This window comes from Dendropsophus ebraccatus, chromosome 14 (genome assembly GCF_027789765.1).
Source record: "Dendropsophus ebraccatus isolate aDenEbr1 chromosome 14, aDenEbr1.pat, whole genome shotgun sequence".
NCBI lineage: Eukaryota > Metazoa > Chordata > Amphibia > Anura > Hylidae > Dendropsophus > Dendropsophus ebraccatus.
The window spans coordinates 19,398,234-19,419,892 of NC_091467.1; the positions used below are offsets into that span (position 1 = coordinate 19,398,234).

The 21,659-nt window shown below is 42.9% G+C and overlaps 1 protein-coding gene across 1 annotated transcript in view; it reads right to left on the reverse strand.

The window, feature by feature from the left end:
- Positions 1 to 17,043, reverse strand: part of UQCC1 (ubiquinol-cytochrome c reductase complex assembly factor 1) — a 69,568-nt gene extending 52,525 nt beyond the window's left edge. The window contains exons 1-3 of the mRNA XM_069953137.1: positions 16,927 to 17,043; positions 8,778 to 8,879; positions 3,788 to 3,889 (exon numbers count right to left, since the gene is read on the reverse strand). Coding sequence (XP_069809238.1) covers positions 3,788 to 3,889; positions 8,778 to 8,879; positions 16,927 to 16,950 — 228 coding nt within the window. The 5' untranslated portion in view covers positions 16,951 to 17,043. The remainder of the gene's footprint in view (positions 1 to 3,787; positions 3,890 to 8,777; positions 8,880 to 16,926) is intronic.
- Between the last annotated feature and the right edge of the window lie 4,616 nt (positions 17,044 to 21,659).

The following is a 21,659-nucleotide window of genomic DNA, read 5'->3' on the forward strand; positions in this document are numbered from 1 at the left end:
GCCCGGCAGCCGGTCCCCACCTGCTATGAAGCCCAGGGTCGTCTGGTGAAAGGTGGCCAGGGCTTACAGGTACGTCCTAGGTCGTCTAGGAGTTAAAGGGGAACTTTGGTTAAGAAAAAGTTAACCTTGTTCAAACTTGTTTGTAATAAGCTTTTATTAAATAAATTGAGCCGTTTGTCTTCAACGAATCCCGACTCAAACCCTGAAGCTGCTGAAAATCCTCACTTCCTGGTCCACTCTGTCTCTACTCCGATGTCCTTCCCCTCCCTTTTGAGACAGAGGCCACACGATCTTTCTCTCTTCTGTTGCCAGGCAAGCTGTAATACCTAATCTGGGAAACAACATCCTCTCCTGAGCAGTATAGGGGAAAGGAGACACCGTTGTAATCTAATGATCAGCACAATAACTGAGGCTTATTAAACGAATGCCAATCTGCTAGATCAGTGGCTTGTAAAAGGTGTGAATCAGACCATCTACCAGGACCCCTACCAGAATTGTGCGCCTAAATATTTTGACTCTACTTTTATTCCTCGTACTGGTTATTTGAATCCCGGCTATCATTAGACAGCTAAACTCCTGCTACAAATGACGGGGAATACACCTGTATCATAAGAATGTTATATATTTGTTTGCTGTTTTACAGTGGTTTTCAGTGATTATGAGGATCTATAACTAGGAGGGAGTTTGGTGAAACGAGAACATTTATTAGCGGCGACCTCTATACCATTTACCCAGTTTCAAACAAACTCCCAAAAATTCAGACACTTCTTTATGTTTTTTAAATCTCCTATTTTTTTTTTCTTTTTATAATGTTTTTCGCGTCACATAAACTGACAAAACACTTCAGTTTGGCATAAATATGACCGCAACTACACCGCAGCGTGTTTATCTTACAGTCTTGGGGTTTGGAGGTTGCAGGCTCTTTACAGAAGCAGCTATAACAACCGGGGGGTGAAGCAGATGGGTCAACAAACTTCTTTATATATAGTCACAGAAGATGATCAGAAAATAAACAGCCAACATTGGCACCTGCCCCGATAAAATATTCTAATATCAGAGGTAAACCACAATGTGTTATTACATGAATCCAAGGGCAGGGTGAAATAAAGATGTATACACTGACAACAAGGGTCCTTTCTAGGCCATGTGTATATATCAATAGGTGCCATCTGGACTTCTTCAGTCCACATAAACTGCGCACAGCATTTTACCCCATACGAAAAATTAGAAGATTTTAGGTGTTTTCCTATAATGTCAGTGCTATATTGAGTAATATTAAAGATGGCTGTTTGAAAATGACTTTATCAATAAAATGTAAGTAATACAAGAAAACAATAGTGTTTAGAGTGGTACTACGGCAAAAACTTAAAATTTTCTTTCAAATTAACTTATTTTAGAAAGTTACATAGATTTGTAATTTATTTATATTTAAAATCTCTAGTCTTTCAGTACCTATCAGCTGCTGTATGCCCTGCAGGAAGTGGTGTATTCTTTTTTTGTATGACACATTGCTCTCTGCTGCCAACTGTCCATAACAGTAGCAACTCCCCCATAGAAAACCTCTCCTGCTCTGGACAGTTCCTAACTTGGACAGAGGTGGCAACAGAGAGCACTTTGTCAGACTGAAAAGAATACACCACTTCCTGCAGGACATACAGCAGTGGATATGTACTGGAAGACTTGAGATCTTTAAATAAAAGTAAATTACAAATCTACATAACCTTCTGAAACCAGATGATTTAAAAGAAAAACAAAAATCGCTGGACAACCCCTTTAAGGTTTCCAAATGAGCAAGACACTAAAGAGGCACTGTCTTGATTTTTATTTATTTTTTTTAAGTATTCTACAGGGATTGTGATCGTCAGCAGTTTTGCAATATACTAACTTTATTTTCTTTAAGTTTTCTATGTTTAAATCAATGTTATACATATGGCCCAACTGTGGTCGATGGTCCCTGCGTGACAATATTTGGTCTTTTCTCGGTTCAAAAAAAAAAAAGAAAAAGAGACCAAACACAGGAAGTCTCAGTCCTTTGCGCGCTTACACAAGGAAAGACACCTGTTCATAATGCAGGCTAATTATATTATTAACTTAGAATAATTATATTAACTTTTGCCAATTCTATTATCAGCTGTGCAGCTTACCAGAAGACGATGCTCTTTGTTCGGTTTGTATTATGTCACTGTGTGGTTACAGAGGATTTGGTGCTGTGTGACAGGAGAGCTGACCATACAATGCGAGCACCCCCAGGATTCTCTGCTACTGAATGCGGATGCGCAGCAGCTGTACAGATGCGCAGCTGTAGACACTCAGGAATGGCTGTCAATCAATACCAAGCCATGTCTGTGAGTGTGCAAAGGACTGGGACCTGTGTTTGGTCTCTTATTTTGAACAGAGAAAAAAACAAATATCAGCATGGAGATGGAGTGGCCATATGACATAATAGAGAGTATTATGCAAAACCCGTTGATTTTATAAAAAAGAAAAAATCTCTAATCTCTGACAGCTTTTATCTGCCCCCCCCCCCCCGCCCCCCCCCCCCCCGCCTTGATTGGTAGACTGCTCCTTGATTGGGTATAAGGAGAGATCTATCAATCAAGGCTGGTAGGGCGAGGGGAAAACCCCCAGGGACAGTGCAGATGACTACTGGTTCAGACAGCATGAAAGTGATGACAGGTTCCATTGAAATGGGCATTTTCAACACCAGAAAAAAAATAAAAAAAAATAAAATAAAAATAATATTATATATATATATATATATATATATATATATATATATATATATATATATATATACACACAGTATATGTTATCTAAACATACCAGCCAGACAAATGCTTTAGAGCAAAGTGTTGGCCAGTCACCTAGACAACAAGGTGAGTGGCCGGTCACCTAGACAACAGGTGCGTGTCCCATAATAAGTGTCAATTAGTAATTTTTATAACTTTTGTTGGGCAGTGAGATATCTTAAAATTATTTTGCCCGGACTTTCCCTCTAAGAGCCTTTAACACTGGATGATTATCGGCCTTCTCCTTCTGCTGATAACCGGCCCCTGTAAAAGTGACATTGATCTGCAGAGGACAGCAAAACGTCCAATCCTCAGCTAATCGTCTGTTTACAGCAAACTTCAAAATTTATCGTCATCGGCCATCTTCCTGTGTAAACAGGGCCACTGACAGCACGTATGTACATATATCCGTGCTGTCAGTTTCCACATCAGAAAGCGGCACATATTTACTGTGCTGTGATTTGGCGTCTGTTTCTCTGGTTCTCCCTTCCAGCCGATATGTCTTCGGGCCCCGCCTCCTCCGCCTGTCAATCATTCTGGAGGAGGCGGGGCCTGAAGGCACAGCAGCTTGAGCCGGAGAAACAGGATGCCGGATCACAGCAGCAGCGGTAAGTATGCACTGCTGTGTGATATGAAAACTAAAAGGTACAGATGTATGTATATCCATGCTGTCACTTTCCATGGCTGCACAAATAATACATGGATCGTTTGTGCAACCCATTCGCTTGATTTCTCATGTGGTGTGAAGGTGCCTTTAAACGAGAGCCAATCTTGCTAATCGATGCTCGTTTGCGAAAATCTGTGAGTCTGACAGGAGCATTAGCTGAGATGAGAACACCCCTTTGACACTCAGTATACTAGAAACACTAGACTAAGCAGGGTAATATGAAAATATGATAACTATACACTATAACATAATAACAAATAAAAGCAACGCTCGGTTTCCAAGTCCACCATGATTGTGTTGATGGGCACAATAATACCAACTTGAGTCTTACTGTTTGTGTGGTGTGCATGGTCTTCCATATTTGTTTCCCAGCGGCTGTGTGTACTAGGCCTTTGTGTTCATTCTTCAGCCCTGTAGTAAATGTACAAAGACTCTAAAAGAAAAAAAAAATATATATAAAAAAATTATTAATTTAAATATACATGTTCCTAGGATGATTGGTCAAGAATAGAGTTGAGAGAACCTCGAGTTTGCTGCGGTTATTCCAAACCTGAACACTCTGCATTTGATTACCAGTGGCTGAAGAAGTTGGATGCCGCCCTAGGGAGTCCTGATAAACATTGATGTAGCCTAAGGCCTATGGCTCTATCAGTGTTTTCCAGGACTTCCTAGGGCTGCATCCAACTTCTTCAGCCACCGGTAATCAAATGCGAAGCGTTTAAGTTTGGAAGAACCCCAGCAAGCGCGAGGTTCACTCTCTAGTCAGGAACATTTAATACCAGTGAATACTCCAAAGGAAAGAATCAACTGGTGTCAGAAAGTTATACAGATTTGTAAATTACTTTTATTCAAAAATCTCAAGTCTTCCAGTACTTATCAGCTGCTGTATGTCCTGCAGGAAGTGGTGTATTCTTTCCAGTCTGACACAGTGCTCTCTGCTGCACCCTCTGTCCATGTCAGGAATTGTCCAGAGCAGGAGAGGTTTTCTATGGGGATTTGCTACTGCTCTGGACAGAGTCTTCCGGTATTGGGAGTGATCTATAAGCATGCGGTGTTTGGTATGCTGCGACTGTTTTTGTGTTTATTTTGTATGCAAAAAAACCTTCACACAGCAGGAAGCAAGCGAAGAAGAAAAACTGGAACAGAAGCCGATAGTGTTGGTCTATGGGCAGCTGGTCGAGTATCAAGTCAAAGGTGTTTATTGACACAGCGATACAGGATAAATCAATTTCGGCATTTCTGTTTATCGTTTTACTTCCTTTACCGAAAAGAAGGCTGCCAAGTCTGACTTGGCTTGGGCTTTTTAACACAATTTACTTTCTTAAAAAGCTTTTCCTTTTATTTGACGTGCATACAGTCTATCAGGATCCCTTTTCGTCCGCTAAAGGCGAGCCATTGAGTTTCATTTAGCACATTTATTTTTTTTATGTTGTATGTTTTAGCAAAACTTCAATCGGCTCATTGATACAAGATAGCAATGTGAAATTTCCCTTTGCAATTAGTTAAGCCATTTATAGGTTTCTGAACCTTTCTTAACCCCTATGGGAGTTGTACTGGACTAGAAAATACATGGCTGCTTTCTTTTAAAAACAGTGCCACACCTGTCTGCAGGTTGTATATGGTGTTGTGGCCCAGTCCCATTGATTTCAATGGAGCTGCAATACCAAACTCAAACAGTGGAGGCACTATTTCTTTAAGAGCAAGTTTTTTTTTTTTTAAAGGGAATCTGTCAACACCTGTTCTGATTCTAAGGTGCTGACAGTGTGATGAAGGTCTATGTCTCCTAGTGCGGTGTGTTACCTTTCTTATTCAGATGGGTCCTGTACTTTGTGCCGTAACTGTCTTCACAACTGTAAAAGAGGGGGAGTGGTGATGCGTTTGTGCTGCACTTCGGCACGCCACACCACTACCTCCTCCCAGCTTCTCTTGAATATTCATTGGGCCCGTCCCCCGGCCTCTTGGCGACGTCATCTTTGTCTCCAGATTGGGTGGGGTTTCGAAACTCAGTTCCATTGAAGTAGATGGAGCTTAACTGCAAACCACACCTGAACTGGAGACAAGTGTGGGGCATAAGTGGCCATGTTTTTGTAGCGCTGGTTAACCCCTTTAAAGGAGTAAACAGATGGCCGTTATGCAGCACATAGCTACACTCAATGCGCTTCAGCTCTGCTACATCATCATCATCTAGTATGGAATACATACTGGGGTGATGTGATGAAAAAATGAGTGTTTACTGTGCAATAGTAATGACAGCAGTGGGCAGGAAAGAAAGCTAAGGGGGTGAGTACGCAACGGACCAATCAGGGAAAAGCATGATGGGAAATGTAGTTTCCTATCTTGGTTATAGATCGGCTTTTAGAAAAACTTGTAACTAAGGAATGGCAGCAGCTACAAAGATACCAGATGGCTCAAAGTACTAAGGGGGGCTTGTTGAATAAGACCAGCTAGCATTTCATTTTTTCACTCTTAGGTGGTTAACCCCTTTAAGAAGAAAAAAACAAAAACAAAACCTAAATGCAGTATGGAATTCATAGCAGATAAACCAAGGATTATCACTCATGCACGTAACCAATATAATTCCAGCTCCCTTTCAACTCCCTCAGAACAATCAGATAGAAGCCCATAGCTAAGTAATATGCAAGTGTCTCCAAGACATCAAAAATCAGAAGTCATAAATCCCTATCTTCTCTGTGAACTCCAGACTGTACAGTTAAATAGCAGAGATTCAGCCCGTCTCCCGCTGCCAGGTCTCTTTACGGTCTGTGGTTGAAAGGTGGAAGAGAGCGTCTGTAAAAATGACTCGCGGCCACAATGGTAGACTGTTCCACAGTTGCATGCCGTGCCCCAACAGCTGCCAGCAAGCCTTTCAATATCAAAACACTCTCTGTGGGTACCAGCACAGCAACCCATGATATATAGGTCATCGTCCACTAGGTTACTGTCTGCGCTGCCTCCGAGTGCCATAACGTTGGCAGGCACGGACTGCACCATGCTGCGTGTATTGTGCGCTCTCGGAATTTTCACGCTTCGATGGCTCACTTGCATTACGCTCCTGAACTTTTGGAGAAAATTTACATTAGTAACATAGGATAATCTTATAAACAACGGGGACTGGAATTTCCTCTAAAATAACTTTATTGCTGACGTTTTGCAGCTGACTTTTACGGTGATTTATGAACCCCCCCCCCCCCCCCTCTATTTATGGACCTTCGGCTGATTAAGTGTCATTTGAAAAACATCTGGGGATCATTGAGGCATTGTGCCACAGCCATACTTCCACCAGGATCTCGGCTAGTGATATACAATAAACACAGCTGGGAAGCTGCAGCCATCTTGTAGACATTTGCCCGTGCCGGATGAGATAGAGGCAGGAAGTAACATGGTGAGATTTGAGATCACCGTACATTTCAGAATTGGGTACCAGCACTTGCCCAGTGTTAAAAGAGAAGTCCGACCATTTTGAAAATCCAGCAGGGGGGAAATTGATAACAAGTAGGCACTCACCTTTCCCCGTGCCCATGGTGACTAGCCTCGGGACCACTGCTGGAAGGCATTTCCCCCGTCCAGAGTTGTCATGACATCACAACTTGGGGGAAAATGCCCATCCCGGCTGATGGACTGGCTGCTCAGCCAGTGACTGAAGGGGTGTCCCATCGTGAGGTGTACACCCCGGAGATCCTGGAGCCCGGTGGAGGTCCCGGGGCTGGTACAGCCGCTCACTGCAGGCATGCGTAGAGTTAAGTGCGCACGTATCAAATTCCCCCCTGCTGGCTGCCAGACTTTCAAAATGGCCAAACTTTTCCTTTAAGAATTGGTTCCTTTCCTTTAGGAAAGGTTCAAATTCAACCAGGTCATCTGCGATAGAGTCTTTGGGGGAGATTTATCACACATGGGGGAGATTTATCACACATGGTATAAAGTAGAATTGTCTAATGGCGCATTTACATGTAACGATTATCGTGCAAATTTGTGCGATAACGAACGAATTTGAACGATAATTGTACGTGTAAACGCTGCGAACGATCAAACGACAAGCGAGAAATTGTTCATTTTGATCTTTGAACATGTTCTCAAATCGTCGTTGATCGTTCGCAAAAAATTCGCAGAACGTTCCGTGTGAACAGTTGTTCGCCAATGTAACCAATGTGTGAGATAGGCTTAAAGGGAACCATTCACCCCGTGGCCCCCGGCAGAAACTGACATACAGTGACATAAAGGTCAATATACTTACCACATCGCTCCCGATCCCGTCCCGGATCCCGTTGTTGACACAGAGAAATCGCCGATTCTTCTTCTCCCGCCCATTATGGTAATGAGCTGAGATGAGTCCATAGGAAACAACGGACGAGTCCAACTTATTCATGAGGTCCTCTTCTCGTCGCCGCCCATCCACGCCTCCTGGAACTTGATTGACGTCTTCAGTCTTCTGACGAATTCCCGCGCAGGCGCCATTGCGATGGTCTCGTCACCTCTTCTGCGCTTGCGCGGTAAACAGGATACGTGCTCGAGACAATCGGCGCACGCGCAGTAAACAGTGAAGCTGCAGAGCGGCTTCTATTGTGAACTGCGCATGCGCCGAAAACGACTGTCACGGCGCCTCCAGACATTCGGGAGTCAAATGGGAAATGGGTTTGGAGAATGTTGCTGAACCACAATAGTCCCAAAAGTTCACTCATTGCTATCTATATGTTATATTTGGACAATAATAGGACAGTAATCGTTCTGTGTAATAGAAGGCAACGATCAGCCGACATGAACGATGTCGGCTGATTGTTGCAGTCGTTTGTTTTTCAACATGTTGAAAGGCAAAGGACTGTGATAGCAGCGATCTGCTGCCATCGCTTCGTGGAATAGGAGCGGCGGGAGCAGACCGCTGCTATCTGCTATGGGCTGCCTGGACAATCTAGCGATCACCCGGGCAGCCACCCCACTCTCCCTACGTGTCCTAAGAGCAGTAACAAATCCTTACAGAAAAACCCTCCTGCTCTCCAGACTGAAAATAATATACCACTTCCTACCGGACACACATCAGCTGATAAGTACTGGAAGACTAGAAGTTTTCTAAATAAAAGTTAATTACAAATCTCTGGCTCCAGTCTGTCTGAACCTGAATGCTCTGCATTTGATTACCGGTGGATGCAGCCCTAAGGTGTCCAGAAAAACATGGATGCAGCCTATGGCTATATTCATGTTTCCCAGGATTCTCTAGGGCTGCATCCAACTTCTTCAGGCACCAGTAATCGAATGGCGAGACTTCGAGGTTTGGAGCATACTCGAGTCACAGTGCCACACCTGTAACCTGCCCTCTTCCATGCACTTACCTTTCTTGTGTTAGGACATGACCTGTGCCATAGATTCTGTGCTGTACTGTGTTGTATTGCGCTGCAAGCTGCAAGCTGGGAACTTATTCGTACCTGTAAGATCTAGAGAAGAAGAATAAAAAAAATCTGTAGTTTGTTCCTTTACTATAAGCCAATTTTCATAAGACAGATGAAAAGGAGTATGAATATCACTACACCTCCATAATATTTGTCACCCTGCTTGTCAGATGATCAGGAGATGAGAAAAACTGGGTGAAAACCCTCGTGAGAGATCTATGACACCCACATTCAAGTGGTTATCAATCATGTAAAACAGCGATGGGGAACCTACGGCCCTCCAGCTGCTGCAAAACTACAATCCCCATCACGCTAGCTGTCCAGGCATGATGGGAACTGTAGTTTTGCATTAGCTAGAGGACCGAAGGTTCCCCATCCCTGCTGTGAAAGCAGATAGCCTAAGTATGTAAAAATTGATGGCCTATGTTCACACTACGTAAACTACGGCCATCCTCCAAACCGCAAAACTACGGCCGTAGTCTTGAGGTTTATGCCTTGGCTGCAATATATACGAACTACGGTACAATGCACTACGTATCAGACAACGGCCGTTGTTTTCCCGGCTCCGTGAAAAATTAACATGTCATTTATTTCCGGCCGGTAACGTTCCAACTACGGCCGTGGATTTCAATGCGGCCGCGCACGGAGTATTTATTTCTGCAAACTTAAACTTGATTTTGAAATAAAAAAATTTCTGTGTGGTTTATTGGGCTGGGCGCAGTATTCCAAATAAATGACCTGTTTCATCCCGCTCAGAAACAAGCTTGGAAGCACAATTATTCAACGGCCGTAGTTTCACGCCTAGCCCGTATGAACGTATTCCTACGGGCGTAGTTCCAGGCGCACATGTCCGGCCGGGTGAAAACAACGGCCGTTATTTTACGTAGTGTGAACATAGCCTTAAAGGGCAACTCTTTGAAATAAACTAGTGCCAGAGGTATGTAATTTACTTCTATTAAAAAATCTCCAGTCTTCCAGTACTTATCAGCTGCTGTATGTCACAGACATAGATATGTAAGACATACAGCAGCTGATAAGTACTGGAAGACTCAAGATTAATTTTTATTAGAAGTAAATTACAAATCTTTAGTACTTTGGGCCTTATTACACGGGACAATTATTGTGCGAAAAATCGTTATATCGTTTAAATTCAAGCAACGATCAGAAAATCGTTCGTATGTCGTTGATTTAGATCTGAACCTAAAAGTATTGCTAATCGTTCACTGTAATTCCACATTCGTTCGCTCAAGTTCCGCATTTTTTCACTAATCGTTCAGTGTAATTGCACATTGTCCATTGTATTGCTGGGATCAGTAAGGGTCCATTTACACAAAAAGATTATCTGACAAAGATTTGAAGCCAAAGCCAGGAAAGGATTTGAAAAGAGGAAAAACCTCAGTCTTTCCTTTATGACCTGATCTCTGATTATAGTCTGTTTCTGGCTTTGGCTTCAAATCTTATAATCTGTGTAAACGGACCCTAAATGATCATAGTAGCGATTGCAATAACGATCGTAGTAACGATCATAACTAACGACCATCGTCCAGTGTAATATGGTGAACGATTTCAGGTTAACGATAAACAATCTCGTTTGCGATCGTTTATCGTTAGGAATCGCTCCGTGTAATGGTGCGTTTATACGTAACGATTATCGTTCAAATTTTCCCGATAACAATCGCATTTGAGCGATAATCGGCTTGTGTAAACACTGAACGATCAAGCGACGAGCGAGAAATCATTCATTGTGATCTTTCAACATGTTCTCAAATCGTCGTTGGTCGTTCGCTAAATATTCGCAGATCGCTTACTGTAAACAGTCTTTCAAAGATTCAAAGATGTGTTAGATGGGCTTAAGCGATCTTAAAAAGGATTTTTCTATCTCTTCGTCTAAACGCTGATCGTTATAAAAACCAAAATTGCTTCAAAATCGTTAAACGTGTAAACGTAGCCTAATAGGACCCTTTCTGAGACCAGTTGAGTGGAGTTGCCCTCTAATTAACCCTTTAGCTGCCACGATTTGCAGCTAAGGAAGATTTAGGTTTATTAGTATTATTACTACAGGGGAGTCAGCTGTATTATTTTAGTTGCTTGTTGTTTTTGCAGGGCTTTCTAGAACACATACAGTATGGCTGCCGCAGCTCTCGCGTCTTGGGCTTGTCTATTCGGATACGTGCCTCCCTGTTCTTTTATTTATTTTATGGAGCAATCATGCATAAATGGCGTCTTGTTAAAGCCAACAATCTCTGTGTCATGTCAGGGCCCGAAGCTCTTCTTATATTCATTTGTAAAAGCCGTTCTGTGCATTCACAGCTCATCGAAGCATAAAAACTGGATACATTGCAGGATTTTTTTATTATTTCATTTTTATAATGGATTCAGACATTGCGGCAGCGACACAGCATGAAAGCCTTACAACACCCTGCCATTCCTTTGGCCAGGGAGACATTAAAGGGTTGTTCACCTAATTTTTTTTCTTTCAGATCAACTGGTTCCAGAAACTGCCAGAGATTTATAATTTACTTCTAATAAAAAATCTCAAGTCTTCTAGGACCTATCAGCTGCTGCATGCCCTGCAGGAAGTTGTATTCTTTCCAGTCTGGAGAGGAGAGGTTTTCTATGGGGATTTGCTCCTGCTCTGGACAGTTCCTGACATAGACAGAGGTGGCAGCAGAGAGCATTGTGTCAGACTGGAAAGAATACACCACTTCATTCAGGACATACAGCAGCTGATAAGTACTGGAAGACTTGAGATTTTTTTTAATAGATATAAATTACAAAATTCTGGCACTTTCTGGCACCAGTTAATATGAAAAAAAAAAAAATAATAATAATTTTGTGAACTACCCCTTTAAAGGGGCTTCTGTCCCTTTATTCTTAGTGTCAGATGAGATTACATATACAGTATATGTAATGAGATATTCCCAATACTGTCTGGTAAACAAGGTCAAAGGAGACTGATGCATTCCAAACCCAAGACAGCTCTTAAAGGGGAACTTCTGCGGAAAGTAGTTTTTAAATCAACTGGCTTTAGAAAGTTATACAGATCTGTAAAATACTTCTATTAACAAAATTTCTCCAGTCTTCCAGTACTTATCAGCTGCTGTATGTCCTGCAAGAAGTGGTGCTATCTTACCAGCCTGACACAGTGCTCTCTGCTATCCAGAGCAATCCCTATAGCAAACATCTCCTGCTCTGGACAGTACCTGACATTGACAGAGGTGGCAGCAGAGAGCACTGTGTTAGACTGGAAAGAACACACCACTTCCTGCAAAACATACAGCAGCTGATAAGTACTGGGAGACCGGAGACTTTTAAATAGAAGTAATTTACAAATCTATATAACTTTCTGACACCAGTTTATTTCAAAGCAATTTTTATAGGCTTTGACTTAAAATGCGTTAGTATGTTTTTAACCTGGATAACTGAACAGTATGCCTATATTTAATACTAGCATTTAGTCGGTGACTGTGATAGAAAAAAACAACAACATCCAAGTAAGAGTTCTTGGCCCAGGACAACGTTTCGTTCGAGAGTAAAATACATTATGCATTTACATAAGGACGGTGTACCTGCAGACAGCTCACCTGAAAACTTGTAATCTCCACTAAAATTCAATGCAGTATAGGGAAATATATTATACTATATACACAGTATGTAAATATATAATATATATAAAATAAATATTGTAAATATATATAATTATATGGGGGAGATTTATCAAACATGGCGTAAAGTGAAACTGGCTCAGCTGCCCCTAGCAACCAATCAGATTCCACCTTTCATTCCTCACAGACTCTCTGGAAAATGAAAGGTGGAATCTGATTGGTTGCTAGGGGCAATTGAGCCAATTTCACTTTACACCATGTTTAATAAATCTCCCCCATAGGTATGTGCTCCCTTGAGTGGGTATTCTGATAATAGCGGCAGTCAGGTTGCTAGCAGAGTTTTTCCAGTATCCCAGCATATGCCTCCTGACATACTGCAAAGTGCAGGGCAGTATTAACAGCTGCTCCTGCCCTAGGCACTAAACCTGGAGACGCCTCATATTGGGGAGCGTTGTTTCGGTCACATGCATTTCTCTACTTGTAGGGCCATTGTCTCAATCGCGTTTTTCATGGTTTTTAACAGCTTGAAACATGAACAAATTTCCACATGAATCAATCATTAGAGCCGTCTGCATATTGTCTGAAGGAATTTTCACCACAGGATTGGTAGATAGGTGGGTAATAGCTCCAGGCATCACGTTTACCACCGCCACACCAGACCTGACCAATACCGCCATACTGTGACTGGATAACACCACTATACTAGACCTGACCAATACCGCCATACTGTGACTGGATAACACCGCCATACCAGACCTGACCAATACCACCATACTGTGACTGGATAACACCGCCATACCAGACCTGACCAATACCGCCATACTGTGACTGGATAACACCGCCATACCAGACCTGACCAATATCGCCATACTGTGACTGGATAACACCGCCATACCAGACCTGACCAATACCGCCATACTGTGACTGGATAACACCGCCACACCAGACCTGACCAATACCGCCATACTGTGACTGGATAACACCGCCATACCAGACCTGACCAATACCGCCATACTGTGACTGGATAACACCGCCATACCAGACCTGACCAATACCGCCATACTGTGACTGGATAACACCGCCACACCAGACCTGACCAATACCGCCATACTGTGACTGGATAACACCGCTATACTAGACCTGATCAATACCGCCATACTGTGACTGGATAACACAGCCATACTAGACCTGACCAATACCACCATACTCTTCCCCCCCCCCCCCCCCCCTCAAAAAGACACCTGATTTACTGGTAAGTCTGAACAGGAGGTGGGAGACTAAGAAAAATAAAAACAAAAAAAAGTTGTTTCCTTCCCCCTGCTCCCTAGTGCTGCCCCCCTGCAAGGTGCTGCCCTAGGGTTCTGGACCACAGGTGCCTAGTGGTAAATACGGCCCTGACTGCATGCTCGGCTGCCATACTATTCACTTGCTGTGAAACAGAGTACACTACTTAGGCATGGCGATAACACAAACTGGCCTTGTTCTTGATGGGTGTTCCACCATTCAGATGGATGGAAGAGAAGATTTCTTATAGCACATCCCAAAAATAACTATATTTAGGATTATATATATATATATATATATATATATATATATATATATATATATATATATACCTTAGCGATTCCTGTTTCAGTTTATACCGCGACGTTGACACGGTTAGCTATTTAGATATATGTGCCAGTACAATCATCATACAATCGATACATCATATAAGAAAGTATTATGGTATATAGCAGGGATAGGGAACCTTCGGCCCTCCAGCTGCTGCAAAACTACAATTCCCATCATGCCTGGACAGTCAAAGCTTCTGCTTTGGCTGTCCAGGCATGACGGGAATTGCAGTTTTGCAACAGCTGGAGGGCGGAAGGTTCCCTATCCCTCCTATAAAATATATATATATATATATATATATATATATATATATATATATATATATATATATACACACACACACACATATACAATATTTATTTTATATTATATATGTATGTACTGTACTGATATTTATATATATTATATATTTATGTAACCTAAAAAATGTTTACTAAACAAAACTAAAAAAAATAAAAAAATAAAAATGGGTATATAACCGCGCTGTAACAGTCAGCATGGCCTATGTATACATTAAACATAGCACAATGACATGGAATGAACATACAGAGGGATAAGATGTTTGTTGTTCCCACATCTGGGTTCATGTCAGTGCAGGATATTCGCCTGTGGCGTTACAGCTCGGAGCTAAATTTTGCAGAAAAGCGTCCATAAGTCATCACAACCAACTTTGAAGTTAATTTAAGGGAACGGTGATCAATTATAGGGAGGGGGTCATACATCACATACATGTTATTATAGTACAGTACAATGCTGCGCACTGTCACATCTCTACCATTCGAAGACTGTTACGGAAATGTTGCAATAGAGTGAAATCAACAATAAAAGACATGCGGTTTTTGCTAATTTCTTTTTTTTTTAGATTTAGGCCCCATCAAACACAATGTAGTATCAATGCAGAATGATAATCTGAATTTTAAATGTAGTTAAAGGGGTTCTCCACGATGCGACAGCAGCATGCAGATGAAACCACACCCACACATGGCGGCCAATTGTTGCACAACTTATTAGTAAAATTGTGTGCCCACCGGCCACCACAAGAGGGCACTATTTCATCCACATGCGGCTACTGCAACTTGCGACTCTGGTTGGCGAGTTTCGAGTCACCTTATTTTCGAGCTGTGGTCTAGGGGTAACTCACCCGTCTAGAGACCTGCCAGCAGTTCATTCTCTGGTTCAAATCCCCTGATGAAAATTAAATAGATGTCTTTTTTTTTTCCCTCATTATTGTATCATTTTTAAGGCTATGTTCACACAGTATTTTTGGTCAGTATTTTGCAACCAAAACGAGGAGTGGATTGAGAACACAGAAAGGCTATGTTCTCACACTGTTGAAATTGAGCAGATAGCAGTCATTTAATGGCAAATATCGGACATTGTTTTAAAAAAAAAAAAAAAAAAAACAGTAATTATTTGCCATTAAATGACAGCCATCCACTCAATTTCAACAGTGTGTGAACATAGCCGTTCAGTGTTTTCAATCCACTTCTGGTTTTGGTTGCAAAATACTGAGCAAAAATACTGTGTGTGTGAACATAGCCTTAAAAATGATACAATAATAAGGAAAAAAAAGACATTGATTTAATTTCCATCAGGGGATTTAAACCAGAGAATGACCTGCTGTCAGGTCTCTAGACAGGCGAGTTACCCCTAGACCACAGCTCCAACACATTACAGAGGAAAGATTCTTTCAGACATAAACAGCCTACAGAGGACTGATCTGCAATCTAACAGCTGAGCGAGCAGGAGGCCAGGCAGCATTGATTATTCATGAAGAGGGAGGAGGATGCATGACAAGTGTGGCACGAACAACTGCTATGTGACAGTAGGAGACTTGAGATTTTGAAATAAAAATGAACACATTTTCTGAAACTAGTTGATATGAAAGAGAAAGATTTTCGCTGGATATCCCCTTTCACCAGGTCTGGCTAATGGGAGACTAGTTTTCTGCTTTCTAAAGAGGATCCATTAGTCACCACATTGTGGTTGATCAAGGAAATGCAATTAACTATTTGGAGGGGATTTACAATGCTTCCATACATTTGGCATCTGACGGAAGAGGCCATGTTTTTTCCCCTAATCTGTACATATAGAACTGGAAATTACAGAGCAACAGAGGGCTTATGCACTTCTATGGACGCCATACTAATGGCAACGCCTTGCAGCAGCATCTGTAATCCTGATGTCTATGGCTTTCCAGCTGTTGCAAAACTACAACTCCCAGCATGCCCAGACAGCCATCGGCTGTCTGGGCATGCTGGGAGTTGTAGTTTTGCAACCGTTGCAGAGCTACTGATTGCAAATCACTGCTGTTATGAGTCAGTATACACCCATTGCAGCCAATGGTATCCGTATCCGTTATTACGGTATGCCAATGCCCTTATATTGCCAACATTGGCGCAAAAAAAAAAAAAAAAACCCGCAATATACAACGCAGGTGTGAACACTGCTGTATGCAGATATAGGTAAGCACCATAACATATACACAATGTAATAAATTATAAATACAAACATATCAGTGCAATAGTCAGGAACACGTGACAGGCATAATGATATTATATATATATATATATATATATATATATATATATATATATATAGGTTTTATAACATTGTAGGTTACATAACACGTTACACAACACAACATTGTATAACTAAAAGTAGCAAATTAAACAGGTATATAATGCAGAGATGACAGATATAGACACAGCAATAGAAAGTCACCTTGTGTCACCCTCTATATCTTTCCCCCTAAATGTGCACCACACCACCCCCCGCCTCGCATAATGAACCCGGACTATCAGCACTGTGGGTACTGCGGATTATACCACTAACTCGCCCCTGGAGGGGTGTTCTCGTATTTAGCTACTTACTCCTAATCTGACGAGCGCTGCCATAGTGACACCGGGAGTTTACTTGTGGCGGCGGCTCCGGTTTGTTCTTTCCATGCTGGAGCTGAGCACTTCCGAGGTGAGCGGCGTGCATCCGCCCCCTTGCTCTATGGTGTGGGCTGGGGATACCGGCGCCGCCATCTTGGGGTTGGCAATGCGTGTGCGTGTGTGGGGGTCAGGAGCAGATAGTATATGATGTAGTGTAATACTTATGATAAAGTAATGTATATGCCACAACCTCTCATTAATATTGACTCAAGAATAGTGACAGCAGCCCCTATATTATGGTGAAGAGGTAATGTCCCCATGACAGTGACAACCATATAATTACAGAGTGATAAATCTCCCTATATACAGCAAAACAGATATTCAGGTCAGGTTGCTGGGAAAGCTGAGTGACGACACTGCGGTGCCACAATGGAGACCTGATGCCGGATGATACACAGGATATCACTGAGGCGTTCAGGATTCACAGCAATGCGCCATGCCCCTATAGCCACGCACCCATATCCACATCACCTATTATTATACAAGAAACAAGTATTATCCCCACACCTTCACCACATAGTGACTTATACCCCTATACCATTACTACATAACATCCATTATACAAAGACCAGTATCTCCCCATACACTGACCCATATGGAGGTAGATACAAATGGTGCACAGGCTCTTTACACCATATATGTGATTACAGTACAGCTACATTCAGTGACTCACAGGGGGAGTCTTCTCTGATCGGAATTGATCACTTTTTCTTTTCTCCTCCATCTGGCCCATCCATCATGAAAACCACTCCTGGCAGTGCCTCGTCTCTGAAGAATCTGCCAGACAAACATTTTAGGCTTCTTGTTTTTACACCATCCTCACCATTTATACAAAGTGTATAAAGTCCTCATCTATATTGCTCCGTACTGTAACCGTGCTTACTCTATACCGCCATGTAGTGAGTAGGCCCACTGTGGACCCTCAAACAGTACTTAGGCCCCTCTTTGCCCTCACATTGTAAATAAGCCACCTCTGTGCCTTTATATAGTAGTTAGACCCCTCTGTCTTCCCCATATAGCCCTCCCATGTAGCTACTGCCTCCTGGTAGTAACCACCCCTCCCATGTAGCCGGTGCCCCCTGATAGAACACCCCCCCCCCCCCCCCGCCCTTCAGGTAGCCATTGTAATCCATATACTCACCTCTGCAGCTGGGCTCCTCTGTCCTCCAGTGTCTCCTCTCCCTTCTCTGTGTGCATGAGTGACGTCGAGCTATGGGGGAGAGAGCGGGGTGCAGAGGCTAAGCTTGGGGGTTTTAGCAGAACACATGGGGGCTGTGTTTGGGACGGTGGGACATCACGCCAAAATTGGGACTGTCCCACTGGATCTGGGACAGTTGGGAGGTATGATTTATCCTTCATTACAGGTCCACACAGGTTGTTTCTCCACGTTCCCAGGCCTCCATATCTGACTAAATCCCCCATCCTCATATTATTAAATAACTGTTCAGATTTGTTATCCAGGAGACAGGAAAAGCTGGGTAAGAATCCCTGGGAAGCTGTTATTGACAAATCTACCATGTTAGGCTAGAACTGCAAAATTATAAATCTACCTAGATATGGTAGGCAGATTTACCTTTTAGGGTTCGGGAAAAACTGGGTAACAAACCACATGGAGCTTTTTTTTTCAAACTTGCTGGCGAGGCGGTGAGTGAAAAAAATAATGTGCACTTACCTCCACGGCTCCAGCTCTGGTCCCAGCCATCCGCTGCTCCAGTCCCTAGCCACTTCCTGGTGTAGAGACAGGATTTGGGACATAACGTTCCTCTGATGGTGACTGGTTGAGCAGGCCTGAAACTTCACGTCCAAGGTCCCATCTCTACACCAGGAAGCACCCCTTCTTATTAATCTCTACACCCTACACCCCTTCTAATTAATACCAACAGAGCGGGGTGGATCAGTGCACAGGGGGTGGTAGTCCTACCCTCTACGGCAGAGAGCGAGGCTTCCTATTGACACACTGAGGCAGGTGGGACTCCGCTGCGGAATTCCGCCTGTTTTACTCAGTGTGAACACACCCTTAGGGTACAAACACACACACCGTATACGCAGCGTATTTACTGCTGCGATACGCAGCAAATACGCAGCAGATACGCAGCGGATTAGATCTAAATAGCTGAACACAGCATCAAATCTGCACCATCAAATCTGCTGTGTATCTGCTGCATATCTGCTGCGTATTTGCTGCGTATCTGCTGCTTATACGGTGTGTGTGTTTGTACCCTTAGCATGAAGGGGAGTGCAGCAGTGACATTGAATCCTGCATTACATACACATGCCGCCTTATTCCACTAATGTTATTTTCAAGTAGCCCTAACAACCGGTGACCCCATTTACAAATAAGCTTAGTATAAGAAGTAACTGCAAACCATGCCAAGTTTTTATTACTGTTTAAATATCAACCATACATCATTTCAATTTACAGCTATGCACCCTGGGAAGATACACAGTGGAAGCCCCTCTCCAGCAGTTAGCTTAACAAGTGTTAGTGTCAGGTTCAATGGGATTTCACATTCGGTAGTGCCAGAGTCAGCTCTTTCCCTAATGAATAAGCCTTATAAAGCTGATGGAGAAGATTCCTCTACCTGTACGGATAGCTGGAGGCCGCTCTGCCAGCTCTGCTCCTTTCCAAGGTTCCTATTTGACTTCCCAGTAATCGCTAAAGCTGAAACTAGAGACTGCCCATTTTCCTGTGTACAGAAGCCATGGGCCTCGCTGAACGGCTTGGCTGTGGGACTTGTAGGGCCCAATGATAGATTGTCATTGATTTATAGGAATCTGGTATCCCTCAGCCAGCAACCAAGGCCATGGTCAATGTTTCTCTTCTGTCACTTAGTGTCAAGAGGCAGTATATTTCAATATGAATCACAGACAGTCCTGGATACTTAAGCTATGTCAAAGGATAAGGAAGGGAAAAAATTCAGAAGCCTGGACAAATAGAGGCTTTTTTCACATTTAAAGGAGAAAAAGAAATATTCCATAAACAATTTTGTCTATGAAGTGGTTCTTAAAATAAAATTAAAAAAGCAAGGCGGGGGGTGCGGGAACATAATAAACAAGGTATACTTACCAGTCCTTGTGCCTCCATAGTGCCACTCCCAGATCTTGCGGCCCACCTAAGCGTTTGCCTGTCCCAGTCACTGATTGGCTGAGCGGGGGCAATCGCTTATCAATAGCTGCAGCTGGAATAGCTGCAGGAGGCCTGCGGCTGTCAGCTGGACTCGGTAGTGGCGATATGAAGCACGAGGATAGGTAAGTATACTTTGTTTATTATGTTCCTGTACCCCCTGCCTTTCATTTTTTTCTTTTATTGCATGGGACTTCTTCTTTAATGATTTCCCTGTAGTGAGCTATCTTGTTTTATGTGTATATGTAAGAAATATATAAATAGCTTTGACACCTATCCACTGAACTACACACATCCTCTTGAGACATGGATCTAAGCGTTCACAGCTTAAGAAGAGGTAGAACAGGATGTAACAGGATGGGTACCATATGTACAGTTTTTCTTTACTTGACCCCATATGACTCTGGGGAACCTACTGCATTCATCTGTATCATTCCCAATGAATAAATTTAGATGCATACAAAGGGCAGTGTCTTACAGTCTAATCTAATGAATGGGCTTTGTTGCTTTAGGGTAAATTCACACGGGCGTCTCGCATAAAAAAACGCAGCTAATCCGCACCTAATCCGCACCTAATCCGCAATACACGTATTAATTATAATAAGAATAATAAATGTATTGCGGATTAGCTGCGGATTAGCTGCGTTTTTTTTAATGCGAGACGCCCGTGTGAATTTACCCTAAAGCAACATTGGGGAACCTTCAGCCCATGGCCCATCAGATCTCCAAACCTGTCTGGACTTCTGCTGCGGGCTGAACATGATGATATAATTTCATCTTGAGGATTCTGTCGGAGAAGACTTGTGCCACTCAAGGTGATGAGACACAGAGCAGAGGGCAAAGTTACAGCACTGGAATGGAGGGAAGGTCAATGGGTTTAATGCAGAAGGTTTACCTACCTTCTAGGGCCATCTCCCTTATGGGGAGAATTATCCATCAGCTGGGGGCTCTACCTAATGCAGGGGGTTTACCTACCTTCTAGGGCCATCTCCCTTATGGGGAGAATTATCCACCTGCTGGGGGCTCTACCTGATGCAGGGGGTTTACCTACCTACTTGGGGCATCTACCTATTGGGGGTAATTACCTACCTACTGGGGTTTCTACCTAATGTGTAGAGGTCGGTATCTACCTATTGGGGCATTTACATAATGAGGAGATTACGGATTTACTTGGGTCTTCTACCTACTGGGGACATTTACCCAACTGAAGGGGGGGATTACCTATTTTCTGTTGGCATTTAAGTAAGGGCCCTATTACATGGAGCGATAACCGATTTGGCCGATTATTGCTCAGTGTAATGGAAACATTGATGAGCCAATGAAACGATCATCGGTTGACCGTTTCTTTAGGCCCAAACCTAAAATCATTGGGCGCCGATCGTGCATCGCTTTGTGTAATACCGTGCATCGCTACGTGTAATACTGTGCATCGCTACTTGTAATAGCGATGGGTGACCGGCAGCTGGCGATTCTACAAACAGTATACAACATTACCCACCTACGCTTTAGAGCTCCTCCTGCGCTCTGCTTCCTACCCGGTCCA